This window comes from Enhydra lutris, unplaced genomic scaffold (genome assembly GCF_002288905.1).
Source record: "Enhydra lutris kenyoni isolate GAN:26980312 unplaced genomic scaffold, ASM228890v2 scaffoldscaffold35, whole genome shotgun sequence".
Lineage (NCBI taxonomy): Eukaryota > Metazoa > Chordata > Mammalia > Carnivora > Mustelidae > Enhydra > Enhydra lutris.
Window position 1 is genome coordinate 15,552,775 of NW_019154119.1, and position 21,100 is coordinate 15,573,874.

At 50.4% G+C, this 21,100-nt stretch overlaps 1 protein-coding gene across 4 annotated transcripts in view; it reads left to right on the top strand.

The window, feature by feature from the left end:
- Positions 1–21,100, top strand: part of LOC111154138 (nucleolar protein 10) — a 104,633-nt gene that overhangs the window by 78,185 nt on the left and 5,348 nt on the right. For 3 of the 4 annotated variants that reach the window (XM_022513549.1, XM_022513552.1, XM_022513550.1), the window contains 4 exons: positions 5,943–6,116; positions 6,379–6,626; positions 15,748–15,850; positions 18,881–19,677. In XM_022513549.1, coding sequence (XP_022369257.1) covers positions 5,943–6,116; positions 6,379–6,626; positions 15,748–15,850; positions 18,881–19,000 — 645 coding nt within the window. In that variant the 3' untranslated portion in view covers positions 19,001–19,677. Of the gene's footprint in view, positions 1–5,942; positions 6,117–6,378; positions 6,627–15,747; positions 15,851–18,880; positions 19,678–21,100 lie in introns of those variants that run through there. The other variant, XR_002641066.1, reaches the window with a different exon arrangement.

Consider the following 21,100-nt stretch of genomic DNA (forward strand, 5'->3'; position numbering starts at 1 on the left):
TGGAAGTCCTATCTTTGTAAAAGCTACGTCCCCTGATAAAATTCTGCTACAAAGTGGTATTTGTAAAATGTGCCCCTGATTTGCTTTTTGGTGGCTTGCTGACCCGGTTCTGGGCCTATCATCAGAGCTTGGTTCCTTTCCAGAAATAGAGTTTTTTAGAAATCTCAGACTGGGAGTCTGAGACAAAGTTTATATGATTTGTTGTTTAACGTGGTTACCTAATTAAAATGAAGCCCTTAAAAACTAGGAAAGAGCCCCTCATAGTATCAAGAATGCTTGAAAGAGTTGTTCCGTCTCTCAGCAGTTCGTTAGTCTTGCCTTTGAACTCAGTTCTGCAAACTGTCAAGAGCTTTAATAACTCTGATGACTTCTGATGTGAAAGCCAGTGTGGTTTAGTTCTGCTTCGGCCGCAGCTGGGATTTCTCGGAGGCAGACAGTGAAATCTGTTCCCCAGTACTGCAGCCGCTGATAGCATCACTGGCGCGTGTACTAAGGGGGGTGCGGTTCAGTACTAATGCTGGGCCCGCAGTGCGGAAGGACCCACTGGGTCAAGAAGCATTATCTGGACCTTATCCCAGCTTAGCCGTTTATTTGGGGGTATTAATTCTCACGAAGAGTTGATTGACTCTCGCACTGAATCTGCGTTGTGCTCCCTGTGTGTGCAGACGTCTCGGAGAGGCACGGCACCCTGGTGATTCGTTGGGTTTGAAAGGGTCTGAGCCATTTTTCTTTCAAGTGTCGTTTCCCGGCGGTTGGCTCTCCTGCCAGTTTTTCACTGTTGCCTTAGAGTCTTGTATGAATGTCCTTCTCTTGGGTGCTGGGGCAGCTCAGTCACGTGTGGTGCTGCACATCTCCAGGCCCAGCGCGCTCCCGCCTGGGCCGTGCGCGGGACAGGTGTCTTAGCCTGCAGGTTTACTGCATACCATTCAGGGTACATTTTAAAGTAATAATTCATCTCTCTAGGGAAAAGATAGAGCCCTGCATAGACACTGGGTTGGGTCAGATCAGCTTAAACATGCCAAATACTCTTTTTAATGTTTTTTTAGTACCAATTAAAGATTGTTTTTGGCTTTTATTACAGTTTTAAGCACATGGTTTTAAAGACTAAATGTTTCTCCAGGGTTTGTTAAGAACAAACGCGGCTGTCCCTCCGTCCTTCTCTCCCCGCCCCCCTGACCTTCTCCCCCGTTTGCACCTGTTCTGAGACAAACACGTCGGCCCTTTTAGCAGATTATTTTCGTGTAAAGTTCCAAGTCTCTTAATACTGCCCCAAGTGCTCCTTCTTGGCTTTTAAGTGTCAGGCCGGTTATCTTTCATCTTTTGGTGACCTTCCCTCCTGATAGGTTCTGAGGCCGCTTGTTCAGCACTCAGCACTTACCTTGTCGGGCCGTGCACGCTCTCGTCCCATTGCAGGCAGAGTCAGGTGGCTGTCCGGAATTACGTTACCCGTCCAGCCTCCGTCTTCCGTGATTTAGTGGTTGGCTTTTTGTTTGTTTTCTATACAGTGATCACTGGTTAGCCCTCAGTCCTTTGCTTGTTGTCTGACTCTCATCTCAAGGTGTTTCTATGGATATTGGTTGTTACGTTACTTTTTCTTTTCCTGATGGAGTCTCTTCTGCTGTGTCGGCCTCTCTCCGTTCTGGACTAGCCGTCTCCCGAGTGCTGGTTCACAGTCAGCGTCCTGAGGTGCACTCCACCTCCGCCCTGTGTGGGAGGCAGAATCAAAAGGACCTTTATTTCCAACCCAGACAAGCAGGAGTGTATTTCCAACCCAGACAAGCAGGCCGTCAGTGTAAGGGTCAAGTGAAGAGATTTTCAAACATGTAGGTTCTCAGCAACAACCAGACATTACATTTATGTGCATGTTTTCCTCAGGAAGTTCCTTAAGATTCTCTCCTTCCAAATAAGAGAGTAAGACAAGGAATAGGAGTCCAGAGAAGCCCCCGCGGATGGCTCAGAGCGGGGCTGGGGCTCGTCTTCCCTCCATTAATCCCGCGCACAGTGCTGGCTACCACGGGGGCCTGTTCAGTCCAGAAACTTGGGCTCTTCAGTGCTGGGGGATTTTCTTGGGGAAGAAATTTTTTTTAAGTAGTTTAAGTAGATTTTCAAATCTCAGGTCATTTGTTTATATTTAAGAGTGAAGGGCCTAAAAGAGCTTAATGGAAACTCTGAGGTGGGGAGACAGGACTTACGACTCAGTATGTGGTGACCCAGCCAAATTGTTTATTTGGGGACGCTTCAGATTGTAGTATCTTTTTGGCCTTTCTCTTGGCCGGTCAGATTCTCCTGCTTGGAGGGTGATGGCAGGGCTCCCAGCATCCTGAGAACTTTTGTTTTAAGGGCGTGGGGTGTGGGACCGGGGCAGCATTGCGGCCCCTTTGTACCAAATGCTTCCCTTGCCCTCAGGGTGCTGCTACCCCAGCGGGCACCTCTTTCCCTCCTGGGAAGAAACCTCTCCTGGGACAGGAGGGATTAAGGCCTGCCTTTCTTCTTCCCAGAAGCACTGCTCCTGTTTCTTTCTTGTCCTTCTTACCCTTAAGTCTTTTTTAAGCTTATTTTCTATTGCTTTACTGGGGTTTTAGCAGAGATCAGAAGGAGATGCCTGTGTTCAGACCATCATCTTTACCCAGAAGTCTGCACCACAGACATCATAGCATTAAATTTCATAGACCGCATTGAAGGACTTGACTTGTTTCAAATGTTAAGGATTCCTCGTATCTTACAATGTTGAGACACAATATTCTATAGGAAGCATCCTACTCAAATCTACAGATAATACTTCTTTGAAGTAGGGCTGTGGTGGGAACAGTGCTTTGAGATGTTTTTCAAATTTGAATGGCAGGCGGTTAGCCCGTGCGCACGTGTGTTTATAGGGTAGACAGCCGGCCGGACACTTAGAGACTCCCGTAGTGCATCGTGAACTACATCTGAGACCGCTCCTTTAAGTCAGCTGTGAAAACAAACAATTAGACTAGGAAGAATCTCCAAGGGAAGTATTTTTATAGCTAGGTCAGAAGAGTTATTATTTTATAGTTGTTGATCCAAAACACTCGTCTTTAGGCAGTACGATTTATTTGTTTAAAATTAAGAAAAAAGGGCATCTGGGTGGCTCAGTGGGTTAAGCCTCTGCCTTTGGCTCAGGTCATGATCTCAGGTCCTGGGATCAAGTCCCACATCGGGCTCTCTGCTCAGCAGGGAGCCTGCTTCTCCCTCTCTCTCTGCCGCCTCTCTGCCTACGTGTGATCTCTCTCTCTGTCAAATAAATAAATAAAATCTTTTAAAAAAATTAAAATTAAGAAAAGAACTTAAGAATTCCAGCAGCATATTTTTTGTAATATGTTTCTCTATTACTGAATGTGATTATTTAATGAATAAAGTAAGAATTCATGCAGTTTAGCCTCCTTCTCTCGCTAGAGACCTGCGTGTTGCTCCCGGGCATCTACTGGTGTTCATCAGAATCCAGACGACATTCTCCCTAAACATTTAATTTCTTTAGAGCAGCTGTAGGATCACAGCAGAATTTAGGGGAAGTCGTAGATCTCTCCTGTGTGCCCCACTGCGCCCACACATGCACAGCCTGTCCCCCTGACCACATCCCCCACCAGAGGGGACATTGGTTAACTTGGTGAATCATCGGCCAAAGTCCATAGTTTACATTAGACTTGATGTACGTTCTCTAGATTTGGACAAATGTGTAATGACATGTATCCACCATTAGAATGTCATACAGAGTATTTTCACTGCCCTAAAAATCGTCTGTGCCCTGCCTGTTCATCCTTCCTTCACCCCGGCCCCTGGCAACCACGGGTCTTTGTGCTTTGTTCACAGTGTTACCTTTTCCAGAATGCTATAGCGTTGGGATCATACACACGAAGTCTTTTCATATTGGGTTCCCTCACTTAGTAACATGCAGTTAAGGTTCCTCCATGTCTTTTCATGACTTGTTGGCTCGTTTCTTTCTAGCACGGAATCCTCTGGCGTTGTCCGAACGTGCCGCGGTTTCTCCGTGCCCTTGCTGGAGGTCATCTTGGTTTTTTGGAACTTCTTGTCCTTTGCCCCACCCTCTGCCTCTTTTCCTGGCGCTCTTCAGTGCTGGGGCCTAACTCCTGGTAGCACCAGCCCTCCAGTCCCTGAAGCTGGACCTCTGCTTTTCATCCCCCTCCTGCCAGCTCCTGTGTAGCCGTAGCTGTCAGTCCGAACATGGAAGTGTGTCTCGCGGTCACGCTTTCTTCAAACCGTGTTTGTTCCCAGCCTAAGTCAGGCCCTGCCTCTTCTCTCGGTCTTCCTCATGCCTGATTTCTCCCTCGGCGGTCCCTCAGCTCTCGTCTGCCGAGGACTCGCACAGCGGAGTTCTCTCCTCGTCATCCGAGAGCCCCGGAGCACACCTCGAGCTGTCACCTGTCCCCTCCTCATCCTTCTTTTCCCTAGGAGTGCCCCCTCACCTGTAGAATAAAGGGCCTGGTGTTACGACGTTGATTTCCTTTACACTCTGGCCTGATCAAAAAATGCGTTTTCAGATTTTGTCATTCTTGTGTCATCAGACGGTTCACCACTCCTCGATGGGCTGGAAATGCCTTCAGCTTGGTCTGTTGGAACCTAGTCACCTGTCCTCCCAGGTGCCACATCCCCCAGTGAGACCTTCTGACGTGTCTCTGGTTGGAGGTACTTTTTACCTCTGCTCTTAGAGCACTTTCAGCTTCGCTCAGCATCCTTCGTCTGGTGCCTTGGAGCCTCCAGGCTTTTGTTTGTTTCTGTTTTTTTTCTTTCTCGTTAGATTCTGAGCTAGCACCTTGGGATCAGGAACTAGATCGTATCTCTGTTTCTCCCTTGAACCTTAATCTGTCTTGGAAATGGTATTTAATCAGGGAAGGCTTGTTCAGTGTATCTTCAATATATATTCAGTATGTCATAGAATTTCAGGTTAAGGGTTTATCGGATTTGGGGTACATACCTGTAATAAACAGCCCCAGTTCCTTAATGTCTTATGACTCACCAAAGTTTTGTGTAGCTATATTCCAAGTACCACACTCAGAAATCCACTGCTTACAAGCAAGCACGAACAGCTTAGCTTCTCCAGTGCGCGTTCAAGTGGTTTAATTTACAAACCCTATGAAATAGGTTGATTTATCTGATTTCCAAGTCTGCAGCAGATAAGAAATCGTAGGAGAGCCCTGAGTGTAGAAGGTTGTCATGTGTCCATGTGAACAGCTAAGCCTATGATGCCGTCTAGAAAACTTTCTGTTCAAGAATGGTACAATTAGAAAGGAACTTAATGTTGGCCCCAACCTATTCAAATGGGTCTCATTATCAGTTTTATTGTGTCAAAAAGTTTACACTGTATCCTTTGCGAACAATTAAATGGCCTATGGAAAAAAATTGATGAGGCCTTCCTGTAAGAGATGGAAGTTTCCCTTATGTTTCCAGAGAATTCACTTAGAGTCAGGAAGCTTCCACCAGCAGCTCCCACCATGTTAATTCTTGCCTGATTATTGTTCTGTATTTCCTTTCCCAGTTTTGGAATATGAACTTGAAAACACTGATATTACACTTGTAATAGCTATGCTTAAAAAGCCATGTTTCAAAAATACATATTTCCTTAAGAAGTGTTTTTTCATGAGAAATGTTAATTGAAGAAAATTCTTTCCAATGTAGTAAGCATACATTTAAGCCAAAAAGGTTCATTCTTAGCTCATTATGTGTAATGGTCAAGTAATATGTATTGTTTGTGAAATAGATTAATAGAATCTATTTGCAGGTAGGAGACAAAACCCAAGGGTAGTTAGAAAGTTCTGGAAACTAGTTCTAAAGAAGTTTCCTAATAATTTTAATGTTGTGCCTTGAACAGCTTATTAATTTATAATTGACTGAAATGTTTTTAGGCCATCTTTCTGGTCAGATTTTATTCATACTAACTTTAAATTTCTGCATTCTTTTTGTCATAGAGCCTTCCTAATATTCTCACCGATGATCGGTTTAAAGTTATGTTTGAGAACCCTGACTTCCAAGTGGATGAAGAGAGTGAAGAATTTAGGCTTTTGAACCCACTTGTTTCGAAAATAAGTGAAAAACGGAAGAAGAAACTAAGACTCTTAGAGCAACAAGAACTTCGTGAACAAGTAATGTACTCCTTATCATGTTATATCTGCTGCGGTTTCTTTAACATAATGTTTTCTGTGTAAGTCAGAAGAGCCTTCGGGACACTTGGGGTGTAAGTGGTTTGCACTTCAGCTTGGAAGTAGATCTTCCTTAATTAAAGGGATCCCCCCACCCCAACGCGTGCAGTGTCACGTACCCCACGGATGACGGCGAGTTGGAAGAGAATAACAGGTTGGTGTTCGGTGGGGGTATGGAGCTACTGCTTACTATTTTTATTTTCAGGAAGAGGAGGAAGAACCGGAAGGAAAACCAAGTGATGCAGAGAGTTCTGAGAGTTCAGATGATGAGAAGGACTGGGTCGAAGAGGTCAGGAAGCAGCGCAGGCTGCTCCAGCAGGAGGAGAAGGTGAAGCGGCAGGAGCGGCTCCGGGAGGACCAGCAGACGGTCCTCAAGCCCCAGTTTTATGAGATCAAAGCAGGCGAGGAATTCAGGAGCTTCAAAGATTCTGCCACCAAGCAGAAGCTGCTCAAGTGAGTAACCCTGCTCTCCGGGGCCTTGCCGGGCTGCAGGGGCCTCGCTCTTCCTCGTGGCCACGTGGCCCTGAGGAAGACATTTTGGTCTTTGGAGTTAAAGCACCACAAGGCTTGAGGGGAAGTACACTGGTCTCTATGGTGAGGACTGTTAATAACCCTCTGAGCTGGTTTCCATAAAGTCAGGCCCGGGGCCCGGCCCTGGGAGTACTGGCCAGTTACGTAAGAACACGTCTGTGCTGCGCTGGTCACACGCGTGTGTCATCCTTGCTTCCTTCTCTCTGCTGCGCCGACCCGCAGGTGCCCGTTTGATTCTATGCCCTACGATCAGTGCTTCTCCGTACAATGGTAATTGGGGGGCAGCAGATTCTTGGCATCTTAGCAGAAAGCTATTTTTCTTAATTAGAATTTCAGTTACGTTTATCCGTATCTCAGCTTGCCTGATTACTTGGTTACTTGGAAAATCTGCCAGACGTTTTAAGCCTTTTGCGGGAATATTGAGAGATGAGAAAGAGTGGTAGTCTGGACTAGTCCGATACATAGACACAGAAAGTGGGATGGTGGTTGCCCGGGGCTGGGGGAGATGCCACTTAATGAGGTACAGAGTTTCAGTTTTGGATGAAGAAGTTCTGGAAACGGATAGTGGTGGTGGTTACACAGCAACGTGAATATATTTCACCTCAGTAAAAAAGTCAACACTAAAAATATTATTTGGACACTTAGAGTTGTAGGCGGCTAAGTAAGGAACAAACTAGGTCCTCAATGCCAGATCGTGTGCAAGCCGTAGGTTAGGTAAGTCTCTGCTCTGAGAATTCCGGGGCTGGGTATTAATGTGACAGGCGGTCCTGGTGGAGAATCTTACGAGAAGAGCCGGAAGGTCTGGGGAGCCCAGGGAGGAGGGGTCTGGCGGGTGGATGAGGTACGGGGTGGGGGGCAGTACCAGTTCTCTACCTCACTTCTCCAGCTCCCGGCTTCCTGTTTGGAAGGTAGGCTTTTCCAGATGCAGGAAGTGGGGAAAGGGTGGAGAGGACATCGGTGGACAGGCTGAATTGTTTCCGGAACGGAGATATGGCTGGTCCTCGTCAGCTCACCAGCTTCTAGCAAGTAACTGGGATACCCGATGTTGAGTGAATCCTTCAACTTGGAATCCAGGAACATCTCAAAATTCTGGTTCTAACGAATAAAAAGATCGGCTGGTGAACAAGGAGTCTAGTAATAGGGTCCGTATCTTTGGAAGGTATCTTTACCACTCTTTTCTTTTAATAGCAACTTCCTGGAGGTCACTTACATAACATACAGGTCAGCTGCTTACAGTGTGCAGTCCGTCGTCTCTGGTGTATTCACAGAGCTGTGCGGCTGTCACCACGACGCATCTCTCCCAAATGAGGCCCCGTGCCCCATAGCGTTCGCCGCCGTCTGCCCCCAGCCCACCCCATCCCCAGGCAGCCACCAGTCTTTCTGTCTCTGGATTTGCCTGTTCTGCGTTTCCTGTCAGTGGAACCATACACTGTGCGCCGCTCGCACTGGCTTCCGTCAGGTTCGTGTTCGTCTGCGCTGGAGCATCTGTCGGCCCTCTCTCGTTTCTGTTGCCGAGAGCGCTTCTGGTGTGTGGGTGGACCCTGTGTCCTTCATCGTTCGCCGGCGGATGGACCTGTGGGTGGCTCCACGTTTCAGCTGTTGTGAATAATGCTGTTGTGAACGGCTGTTGTGAACGTTTGTGCGTACGATCTTACCAGATCACTTCATCTCTCCGGGCTGCACACCTAGGAGTGGAGTGGCTGTCGTACGTAGCGTGATGCTTAACCTTTCGAGAAGCTGCCTGCCTGCCTTCCAGAGAGGCTGCTCCATTTCACGTTCTCACCAGCAGCGCGGGCAAGCTCACTTTTTATGTACCTGTTAGTCTCGAAGGTTCAGCTGGGAGTCCTGCTCAGAGGCAGAGGGAAGACCGGTTGTTTGTAGGTTTCCGATTCTGCGGAGTGAGTTTCTTTGTTAGGTTGTCCACTGGTTCTGTCTTGCTTTATTTACTTGGCCACTGGCTCCTGACTCGGTACTGGACCAGGTGGGGACGTGATAAGGTTGTGTGGAGCTGCGACTCGGTACTGGACCCAGGTGGGGACGTGATAAGGTTGTGCAGCTGCGGCTGTCTTGTGCCTTGGCTGTGCGCCAGGCCAGTCTGGGAGCTCCCTCTCACGGCCGGCTGAGAGAGGACCCACTTGCTCCCAGCCCGCTGGCCAGGAAAACCTGGGACAGTTGTCTTCAGGTAAGCACGGTAACGTGGTGATTTGGAGGCGGGAAGGTACCTCCCATCGTTTTTGTTCTGCCCGTGGGTTGTAGCAGGACATTAATAAGAGAACCGAAAGGATGGAAATTTAGTATTTAGTGGATAGATAATAGCCAAGTTAATACGCTACAGTTCAACATTTTTACTCCGTTAAACCTTTTTTTTTTTTTTTTTGAGAGGAGGAACTGTGTAAGTGATGGTGCTTCGAGCTTAAAAGGAGAGTCCTGCTGCTTAAAATAATAACCCTTTGGTATGAACAGCCTGCAGTTTGCTGGCCTTTTGGCACAAACTGCTCACTGAGTTCTAGTCTTGACTGGATTATTTTGGCAGACCCTGAACTTGCAGTATCTTTGTGTTATTTAATGAAGCATTGAACCATTATCCTTCAGAGAACCAAAGTGACGCCTTTTGCTTATTCTTTGAGTTACCACGAGGCAGTCAATAAAACACAGCATCAAAACGGAGTGTATTAGGTTTTAAAGGTTCACCTGGACTTGCCCAACTTTAAAACGTTTTCTGCAAAGGGAACAGTGAATTACGAACCCGAACTCCGTACTTGAGTGAGTCGTCTTCTTTGCCTGGCCTGGTGACACGGCGTCACACCCGCACCTCCGAGTGTCAGCGCGTGTTTGCGTCCTGACGGCACCGGGCTTTGTGAGTGTCTTCAGCCGCCCGGCGGTCTCGCTGGCCGCCCGTTCATCCGTCAGACCGTCGCCGAGTGCCCGCCCGGGCTGAGCGGTGCCATCCGGAGCCGGGGCTGGAAAGGCGAGCGCGGCTCCCAGGACCGCAGCCTCCCCGGTCCCGCCGCTGCTCTGGACGGCACAGGGCCACGCGGACAGCGCACGAGAAAGGAAGGGGTTTAAGTTTTGGAGACCGAAGGAAGTTTTTACGAGAGGTCGTACTGACACTGGTCGAAGACAAAGACAAAGGGTTGAGCCCCCACAGCAGGGTGGGGGAGACGGCGGGCGAACAGGGAGCACTGCATGAAGCCATGGGATGTGGTCGTGGCGCTCCAGGGGCGCGTCAAGTGACCGGGGAGCAGCCCACACACGGCTAAGCCACTGAGATTACCAGCAGCAAATCTGTTTCCAACCCCATCCCCAAATCATGTGAATACCTACATAATAGCAGTCCATGTTTGTTACAGAAAATAAAAATAAAAACTTAGAGGCATAAAAGTCCCTCTTTCCCAGAAACTGGTCACGAAGTATCTCAGTTTGAGAGAGAAACTGCAGGGAGGGGCCCCTGAGCTCAGTTAACAGACTGTTCAGTCAGAAGTAAGTGATAAAAGCCTGAACTGTGGGGCAGGGGGACCAGGCAGCTTAGCGCCAAATTACTCACAAGACTGTCTAAGAATAAGAGAGGAAAATGGGCTTACAGCCCAAGGTTGTTTGATTACTAACTTAATAGCAAAGGAGAAAGGAATGGTCAGGCAGTGTTGAACTGTCTGGCCGTGTTGCCACCAAGGTCAAGGAGACGGAGTGAAAACCAGGTTTAAGGTTGCAAGCACTGAGCCCGCTATCAGCCCAGGAAGTGTGCGGTGCCGCGCGTCTTGGTGACGTTCAGTAGGGAACCTGAGACCCAGGGGATGGGCCAGAGACCTGGGGGTGAGCAAGCAGTCCCGTGTGCTTGTGGCCCACTCGGAGTGTGCAGAGTGCGGTGAGGGTGAAGAGCGGAGCCCCTGGCAAGCAGCAGGTATCTTCTGAGTCTGTGGTAAAAAGCGCACAGCTGTCCTTAGAACGATACACCTGCACGCAGAGCACAGCTGCTTGTTTTATAGGTGTCGCCGGTGAAATTGACCGCCAAGGGCTAAGGGTTCCAGTTTGGAAGACAAGCAGAGGAGAAGGAGGTAGTAAAGATCACTGAAGAGTTTCCAGAGTTGTAGGCGGAAAGCTGGAAAGAGCCAAGCAGGGAGAAAGCAGGGAGAAAGGGTGTGGCGCAAATGTCAGAGGGAGCCCGGAGGGCCGCGGGACAGAGCAAAGCCATGCTCATCGTGCTGGGACCAGCTTCTTCAGGCATCAGCCCAAATGTTGGGGGGCAACAGACGGATGAATGAATAGAGATGATAAATTGTGAGCGGTTAATGTGGATGATTCTTCCACGGAGTTTGGCAGAAGGAAGGCATCAAAGCCAACAGGTTGATGGGGAAGGTCTTGTTGGCTTAGGAGAGCTAGAATGTGTCAGTGGGCGGGGAGGGATTACCTGTGGTGAGCAGACAGTGATGCAGGAGACCGAAGTGACAGCTGAATTCAGTAAGCTCTCGGGAGGAGACGGGCCCGGGGTAAGGAGGGGGCCTCAGAAAGGACGGGGGTACACCCTCAGCCCGATGGGAGGCCGTCAGGATGGATGGGTAGAAAGTGGGGCAGTTCATGCCGCAGGCCCGTCAGCAGTCTGGGCAATGGGCCTCTGCAGTACCTGAGGCGGCGGCCGGTGGGGGAGGCTCTGGCGGGGACGTGCTGGGGAGCCTGGAGGAGAGGTCTAGAACAACACGGCTTCCGGGAGCCCAGGAGCTGGGGCCGTCTCCCCTCCCCTCCCCGCCAGGCGGCCTTTAGGTGGGAGGGCCTTCTTTGAAGCACCTAGCCTGTGGTCCGTCTTGGATATTCAGAGATTTCAGAGCCATTTCCTGCCTTGGAGGAGCTCATCTTCTTCCCCAGGTGACTTTAGTACCCCTTGGGTCGCTGCTTATCGTGCCTGCAGATTTATCCCTTTGTGGACAAGCTGTGGCCCGTTTTACTCTTCAGCTGATTTTTCTCACTGCCGATGGGTGAGTGCTGAAGGAACATGGTCTTATTTTTTTTTTTTTTAAGATTTTATTTATTTATTTGACAGAGATCACAAGTAGGTAGAGAGGCAGGCAGAGAGAGAGGGGAGGAAGCAGGCTCCCTGCTGAGCAGAGAGCCTGATGGGCTCGATCCCAGGACCCTGAGATCATGACCCGAGCCGAAGGCAGAGGCTTTTAACCCACTGAGCCACCCGGGCTCCCCGAACATGGTCTTATTTTAACAGAAGCATTTTTAAATCTAATTTTTTTTAAAGATTTTATTTATTTATTTGGCAGACAGAGATCACAAGTAGGCAGAAGGCAGGCAGAGAGAGAGGAGAAGCAGGCTCCCTGATGAGCAGAGAGGCCGATGCGGGGCTCGATCCCAGGACCCTGAGATCATGACCCAAGCCGAAGGCAGAGGCTTTAACCCACTGAGCCACCCAGGTGCCCCTAAATCTAATTTTGAAAGCAGTTCAATTCCAAAGTTGCACTTAGATAACCAAATCTCTTCTTATTCAAATTGGTACGCACTCAGGTGACCTGTAAGCATCCTTCCACTGTAATACGTTAAGAATGTAGAATAACAGGTGAAAGTCTCCCTTTTACCCTCATACTCCCTCCCGGAGGTCACTGCTGTGTGTGCCTTTCTAGAATTCAGGGGCTCCAGTGGGTGCACGCTCACGCATGCGCAGTGCTGGCTGTCCTCTCCTGGATGTGAATGTCCCTGCCGATCCCGTTGCCAGCGAGTTGCTCTGTCCACGTAGTGATGAGCGTAGAAAAGTTTTCTTTGCAAGTGCGTGTGGGCCTCCCAGTAGCTGCACTGCTGGTTCATAAGGTGGACGGGCCATAATGTGTGTCAGTGTTCCCTCGGTTGGGAGGTTCAGGTTATTTCTAGTTTTCCTCTTCCCCTTTTCCAGTTAGGAATCCGTACACCCGTGCAGGGATTTCTTCACACTGTACCACCCAGTGCCAGAACTTGCTGGATCACAAGGGGTCACATCGCCCTGGAGAGAGGCTTCGAGCTCTCCGCGCTCTTACCAGGATGCCTGTTCCCCACACTCGCAGCGGCAGGGGCCGGCAGGCATCTCTGTGGCTCAGGGCAGAGCTGATCGGTGCCGAATGCAGATAGGCTGGTCACATTCGTCCGCATCTCCCCACACGGGCGCTTCGAGGAACGTGCAGACAGACAGGAGGCATTGAGATGGAGTTTTCGGTGACCTTTCGGTATTTCTGTAAATACCCGTCGAAGGTACTCGGTTCTGAACAGAGTGTTTCACATTTGCTCTTTGCTGTAGGTTCTGCTTGTCCACTGCCTGCCTGTTCCCTTTGGTGTGGACGGTGGAGGAGCGTGTCCTTTCTTTTGAGTTAAGTCCTCTAAATGCTGAATGAACGCACCTGCCTCCACACAGAGTGCTTTTAAAAAACTCGGTTGAGGAGCATTATTTCCTGGGGCATAAAATAAATACCTAATTTGATGTTTCCCCTTGTACTTCATGCTCATTTTTTTTAAGATAGCTTTTCTGAGAACTCTGGTTCTTCCCTCCCCCGCCCTTAGCCCTGTCCTTTGTCCTGTGCTGGAAAATTCTATCCTTTCAACCTTTGGAAAGTTGACAGAGGTTGGAAGCCCACATCTGTCTTCTTAGCAGTCCCCATAAAATGGTGGGGGGGTTGGTCCTCATGTGACTGTAACATTTTTTTCTCTAAAGTTCTTAACCTTCCTTATCGATGTCACACCGTGTGGATTTCTGCATTTTGTTCTTCTGTTACAGCAGACCGTTTTCAGGTGTCTGCTGCTGCTTAAATCGGCTCTGGCTGGATTCATCCTCAGGTAGCTGGCTTAGGACCTGCTGGTGAGCAGCCACATACCGTAAACCGACTTTCAAAGGGAGGGAAGTGGAACTCGCTTTAATGTAGAAATCTCCACACTCAGTGCCTGTGTCTGATCTTCTGCCATGGCTCGTTCTAAAACTCTGCTCGTCTTTCCAAGCAGCCCAGACAGAACAAGTTTTTACAAGTGCACATTGAAAGTACATTGAGAGAAAACCAGAATTCATATACCCTATCATGGAGGAAATAAGGTCATTCTTAAAAGAGTAGTAATTGCCCACAATTTACTTGAAAAGTCACTTTCTTCCCAAATTAGTGTTTGCTGTGTGCCACCCTGTCTCAGCGGCTCCATAGCTCTTCGGAAGCCATGAAAGGAAGGAACGAGAAAGGCACGAACAGGCTCAGGAATGCGCTTAGGCGGACATATTTCCCTCCACGCTGGAGCCGCCGACACTTCACGTCTGCGTTCTCGCAAAAAAGCCAAACTACACCAGAGCTTCGTTTCATCCCGGCTGTCATGTGGAAGCTTGTCATTCGGAAGGCTTTGTGGACGCGTTTCCTGCACAAAACGGTATAAATCAAGTTCGGTCTGACACACTCCTGGAAACCAGAAATGCTTAAATTGGAATCCTGGTTTTAGACTCGAGTCCTCACGTGGCCCGGGGCGAGTCATTTAGTGCCTCGCCTCCCTTCTCGCCATCTATAAAGGATAAATACTTGTGTCTCAGGGATGTTGAAAGGATTAATTAGTTCGTCTGTAAAGCACTTTGAAGATGAAAAGTACTTTAAAAGTGCTTCTTAATAACATTATTGCTTAGAAAAGAGTGCCACTTTCATGCTAACCACTTCACGTCTCAAGTTAGGTAAAGAAGGCGTGTTCGGGACGTTACTGCTCGTCGTAAACCGGAGATAAGTCTCCCCTGGTGCGGACATCAAACATTTCCTGCGGAATTTCAAAGGGGCATCGCTTTATCTTGCGGGCCGTTTAGGAGAAGGCTTCTGCTCAGTAATTAGTTATGAAGACTGTATTTCAGGCAAAAGCAAACCCTTTGCCCAATTCAGCCATTTCTAAATTCAGTCAGGTGTTTTTACAGGGTCACCCGAGGGGCACACTCAATTCTGGTCGGTACAGGGAGGATCGGAAAGGGAAGCGTTCACCTTTCTTTGGAAGAGGGAACAGCAGACAAGAGAGAACCATATTCTCTTCCTCTGGCTTCCTGGGCCCCCTCCTCCCATTTCCATCATGGGCACCCATGGGTGTTGCCGCCTTGGCCGGTTCTCCAAGCGTCAGAGCTGCCATGGGAAGTCACCGTTTTTCCCCTCCAAGCCCAGTTCACAGAAAGGGCCACGTTCTGGTTTTCTGCTAGAACACGAGTACTGCGACATGCAAGGAACGGTCACGTGTGCCAGGTACAAACTGGACGTCTTGATCGCAAAGCCGGGTAGGGTGGGGGTTCTGGTGCGGATGGCACCCAGGCCACAGCGGGGGCCTATAGACCCTAGAAAAGTGTGGAAAACGTGATCAAGAAACGTGTTGAAATTTCCACTGGGGGAAGAGTAATTCAAGTAAGAAAGTGGAAGGAAAAGGCACCGAGAAAAGTAGCAGTGAAGTGAACAGACCGAATGGAATTTACCCGCGGAGCTTTCGTTTGCCGTCTGTGGTCAGAAGGATTCATGTCCCGGGGTCCGTACGTGGGTGGTGAGTGTCGCCCAGGGAGCTGAGAGCAGGCGAAGGGCGCCTCCGGACTCGCATGGCGCTTCTCCCTGGCTTCACCTGGAAGACCTGCCCGGGGTCTTCCCTCCGAGAGGTGACTGGGCGGCGGGAGCGGGAAGCGCTCGGCGGCCTGCCTGGCACGGGGCCTCAGTACAGAACACTCCAGAAATGTCCGTGCCACTGACCGTTCCAGTCCATCACGGGCTTCAGAAATAGCTCTCCTCCCATGACGGCTTCAGAAATGTGATTCAGCGAGATCAGGAGTGGCCCATGAAAATCCGTTTGGAACCACCATTTGAAATACCAAGCGAGCGGGTGTTTTGGCGGCTGCTGTCTTTACTGTGCAGCCGCTGAGCGCGAGCGAGGACGGTCTGCCCCCCGTTCTTCCCGCCATTGCGGTCCGCGAATGCCATTTTCTGTCTCTCCCATAAGTGTAACAGATTTTCCTCATGTCGTTTGTTCTAATTAAAACTTGTTTCAAATGCCAAATCAAAACAGTGCTAATTAACGTGTCATTCTCTGAAATCTCCTCCAGTAAAACCCTTGAAGATCGTTTGAAACTCGAAGCAAAAAATGGCACGTTGAGCGTAGCAGACACCACAGTCGGAAGCAAACAGTTGACATTCACGTTAAAGAGGGTAAGTTTTCCCATGTGATTTTGTGAATTCAGGAAAGGAACATAGGCTTCCAGTAGCACCATGCATGTATCTGACCTCTGCATGGCCTTCCCAGGCTCGTCCCCTGTTGAGGTAGCCATGTTCCTGTTCTAGCATTTTTCCTGCAGCCGGAGTCCCTCCGGGACTGGGAGCGAGCCCGCAGCTTGATGGAGCCTGAGCCCGAGCGGGGCCCCTGCTGTCCTGACGGAGGCGGGCCCCTAGCGACCCAGAGCTGGCCGTGCTGGTGTGGAGCTGGCTGTGGGGTTTCTGGGTTGCTGGGCCACCTCAGTGCAGCCTTGTAAAGTGAAAGCCCTGACTGTCCAGGGCTTAGAATTCGGGGTAAGATGAAAATAAGATGCCTCTAAGATTACTAGTGTTTTGCGAAAAACCAAAGAAGTACTAATAAGTGCTTGGCCCCATGGTGGGGTCCGGCAGAGGCTGTGAAACTGTGTGGGGAACTATAGCAATTTATGTGTGATTTTACCTGTTTGTATCATTAGAGCAACAAAATTGTAACTATCAAATCTCATGTTTAGGAATAATTAGGGATTTGTGTAGTGTCCAGTAAAAATCTCCTTTGATACTAGGTATTTGATTGATTTAGGTGAAATCTCGGGTTTTCCCAGGATTTTTGTGTATACTTTTTTTTTTTAAGTAAACTCTACTCCCAACGCGGAGTTTGAACTCACGACCCCACCGTCAAGAGTCACATGATCTACCGACTGAGCCGGCCAGGCACCCCTTGTGTATACTTTCTAACGCGTGACTGGATGTAAGGGGAAAGTTCGTGCTTTAGTATTATTTACAGTTGGCACATAAATAAACTAGGATTAAGGCCCAAATCCAGTTTTCAGGTTTCCTGTACTGCAGTTTCTCATCAGACCATTGGCCAGGCTGCTTTTAATAAGGCATGGGGCTGACACATGTCCACATCCCCCCTTCTCTGGGCCAGCCTGCTGGCGACTGTGGGCGAGCAGCTGGGGCAGGATGGGGAAGCAGAAGGAAAGGAAACTTGGGAGATGAGCTACCTGCCCTCTCGGTCATACGGACTGGGCATGTAGCGCTGATGTCCTCTGCTGCAGCCTGCCAGAGAGAGGCTGGTGAGCGTCCCTTTCCGCATGGGGCTCTGTCTGCGGGACAGTCGCTGCTGCTTCCAGGCTCCTCTGGAGGCTCCTGCCTTTGTGCGGAAGGTCTGGCAGGACTCTGCAGAACTGTTCCCCGAGCAGACCCGCGGGGACACGCCCGGGACGGCTGTCCACGCCGAGGGTGCAGAAGAGCGCCTAACAGACAAGCTCCCGCACCTGTTCATCTTTATTCGGCCCGTCGCTTTCCAAAATTATGTGGACAGGGGACACTTTGGGGGATACTTCATAACGTGACGAAACCAAATATTAAGTCACCAGTGCAGGTTGATTCTACAAGGGCCCTGATACCGTAGTTCGGTGAGCCCGTGTGCATGCTCCTCCGGGTTTCTGGGTGTCCCATCAACAAGTGTGTACCCTGGGGTGTGTGCTTCGGGGACTCAGGGCGAGACAGACGGGGCCCTTGCTCCGCAGCTGTGTCTGCTGAAAGAAGGACACACCCGGCTGTGTCCTTACAGTGTGGCAGGTGCTCCAGCAGAGGACGCGGCACTGTGAGGGCGTCTGGTGGGGCCGGACCCAGACCGTGGGGCCAGGGAGGGGGAGGTGCTGTGAGGTCGGGTCTCTAAGCTGCGTGAGAGCCCTGAGGGGTCAGGCAGGGTGCCAGGCAGCGGGTGGCACTGAGGCAGCCTTGCTTGAGGATCTGAACGAGAGCCCGTGTGTGTCGGACGAGGTCAAAGGGAAGAGGGTCAGACGGAGCGGAGACCACGCGGCTCCAGCCCAGAGGGCCGTGTGAGGCGCTTACCGGAAGTCCAAGTGGGACTGTGGGAAGCTGTTGAAAAGTTGTAGTTAGCAGAAGACTGACCCTTTTTACTTCTGAAAACTGACCAGCTGTTGCCCAGGGGGTGGAGCCAAGCGTCGGCTCTGGGGATATGCCGGGAGGAGCCGACGGGATACAATTCATTGGGACTCTTGAAGAATAGTAATAATCAGAAAAAGAACTTAAGGAATTTTTCAGAGCCCCAGTCTCACAGATCGCTCTCCTTCCCCACTACTCCCCCACCTCTCAGCATTTGATTTTAAAATATGAAATAATGCCCACTGGAGGTGATCGGGAACATCTCCTTCAAGAGCAAAATGCGAAGGAGGATTTTAGGTGCACGGAGTAACACAGGTCAGCGTAAAGCAGCCTAATGGGACTGAAAGGCAATATTTTCCAGGTTTTAGAACTTATACCCCAACAGTGCTTTCTCGGTTTACCTTTTGTGCAGTTCCAGCGGCTGGGAATATCTTTCTGAGCTTTGCATTCAAAAGTTGGTACCCTCAGAACCGTCAAATGTGCTTTTAAAACCAGGCGGCTCTGACCTCCGTTGTGGGTTCTGCACTGGCTCTCTTCTCTCCGAGAACTGCTGCTGACAGCCATGGGCTTGCTTGGGGTGGATGGAGCCACCTGCTCTGCCAGCACGAGCGTCCCCACGGGAGGCATGCCCTCAGAGCAGTGAGCCTGCGAACCCGTGTGCCCACTCCAGCCGGGGACCTGCAGGCGACTTGTCTGCTGAGCCCTTGTCCGGGCTTCATGGCAGCAAATCTCGGGCTTCCCAGGGGAGTTGGACTTTTTGAAAACAGCCAAAGATTCTGGAGAATCTGTTCTGGTGATTGATCCTTAGTTGTGGTGGCTTGTAACACGCCTTCGGTAAATGCAACTATCTGTGCGTGTTTGGGGCAACGTAAATAAACCCGTGGTCCTGGCTAATGCCCGGCTCGGCCCGGCGGGAGTGGAGTCCGGGGCCAGACTGGGTGCCCTGAGACCCCCGGGCAGCTTTGCTCCCTCCGCCCGGCTGTGTTAGCGGTGTGACGGGGGTATTCTCATGGTCACAGAAGAGGGTGTTGGGGTTTTCTTTCTCTTTCTCTCTCATGTAATTTTCTCCCTTAGTCCGAGCAGCAGAAGAAGCAGCAGGAGGCTGAGAAGCTGCACCGACAAGAAAGGAGAACCCTCCGCCGCTCAGCCAGTCACCTGAAGTCTAGACACAGACGCGGCCGGCCGCTCCACTGACTCCGGACACGCTCCACCCTGCTTGCGGCTGGGAGGGGAGCTCGAACCGACCGTCGTGGCAGCACGCGGAACAGTTCATGTAAACTCTTGGTACGTGGGCACGGTGAAGGCTTGGCACCTGTCCCCATGCCTTCTGCGGCAGACTTGGAGACCGCCCCCTGCCCCGCACCGGGCAGTGCGTCACCCCGTGACCTAGGGGCACTGTCTGTATGTCGTTGTTCCCCGTAAACACTGTCTGTTTTCCCCCCGGTTTTAATCAAGTGAGGCTAGTGGTGGTTTTCCGACATTGTGAAATGTGTACCATGAAATGGGAGGTTATTCTGTGCTAAAAATGCAGATCGGCCTTGTTGTAGGTGCGTTTTCCTTGCGGGGCCTGCTGCCCTTCGGTGTTGACCCCCAGGAACCTGTTCCTGTCTCACCCGAGCTGTCGTGCGGGCCGTGTTTGCATTTCTGTATTGGTAGTTTGTGACTTGTTTATGTGGGGGGGGGTTGTTTAAAACATTTTTATAAAAAGAATATAATTTAGTAATAACCTAAAAAATGGAAGCTACTGGTCATTCTCTTAACTTTTTACAAGATTAAATACAGATTTTCTTTTTTTTTTTTTTTTCTGTTTTTTAAAGTGCAATTTAAGATAAACTGGCTGGAGAAAACATTTATAAAAATAAATACCTTCATTTGAATAGCTTCTTTGAGAAAGAGCCATTTTTGAGTTAATTTGAAAATTGAATTCGGTTTCCCTAGTTCTCAGGAATCAATGTGATTTTGGAGGTGTGTTTCTTTATGTACAGCTGGGACCGGGGCTCTTTGGCCTCTAAATGATGGAATCTGGCTGGAAATGCACTCAGCGCAAAGGGAGAGACGGTGCGACGGGACCAGGCTGCAGGCTGTGTAACCAGACTCACTGACAGCCGGGTCGCGGCCCCAGGCTCTGCCAGATTGCTCTCCTCTTTTCCTCCTCCTGTTGCAGCGCTGGTCCTTAGGCCTTCAGGTCTCCCCCACTCTCTTTCCTTGGCGTCCTTCTGTCCTGTCCCTGTCGTATCTCTGTTGCTTCTGTACAGACATATGTCCACTTCTGAGAGGTGCAGTCTGTTTCCAGAAAAAAAGTTGTGCTTGGCTGTGGGGTGTGTGTGTGTGTGTGAGAGAGAGAGAGAGAGAGAGAGAGAGAGAGAGATGTGTGTGATGTGTCTGTGACGTGCGTGTGTCTGGCGTGTGTGTGGCTTATGTGTATGGACAGACACCGTCACCAGAGTCTAGTTACCTGGGCACCCACCCAGCTTGTGGTCTGGGACCAGAAGCTTCACCTGTTGCCACTCTCTGCTCCTTTGGCCTCCCGTCCCCTGCCTCCTCCCAAAGGAAGGGGCCTCAGCTCTTGCTTATCTATGTGTCCACGTTGATGACTTCCTTAGAGGGAAGGATTTCGGAAGTTAAGGGAGGCTGCTGCTGGCCAGAGTGTGTCCCCAGGGCTGGGCGGTTGCACTGCAGACCTGTATCCCGGGGTCAGGGCCTTCCGCATACCTGCCTGGCCTTCCGGGCCATCTCTCTCCCTTTCCTTCCTTCTCGGTGGGGGAGGTGGGGGAGTCTCCCTGTGGAGTGGGGAGCGAGTAGGCCATGGCGCTGAGTCCCAGGCGCAGTGGCACGAGCTCGCGGGACGTGATCGTGTGCTCTGTGACACGGGGCTGTGTGTCCAGGTGTGGCCGGGGCGAGGGCCTGGGACGCTGGCAGCGGAACCACCCAGCCCAGGGTTCGATCCCGGCCCTGCTGCCCACCAGCTCTGGAATCTTGACTGTTTAACCTCCTTGAGCATCCGTTCCTCCTATAAAATGAGCCCCAGGCTTCATTGTCATGAGAGTGAAAGGACATACTCGGTGGGGTGAGCACTGAGCGCGGCGTGAGGCCGGTGAGTGCTCGGTAAAGCTTGTCTTTCACCTGCCGCCCTTCCTGCACCTGAGCACACAGCGCTCCGAACTCCGAGGACTTCTTAATACCGAGGCTTTTCCAGGGCAGGGGTGCCCCTCGGCTTTTGTCCTGGGGCGTTCCTGAAAGGGCGGGTGGAGGACCTGAGCTGCATCTGTGTTGGCCGTTCAGGGAAGCGCAGCG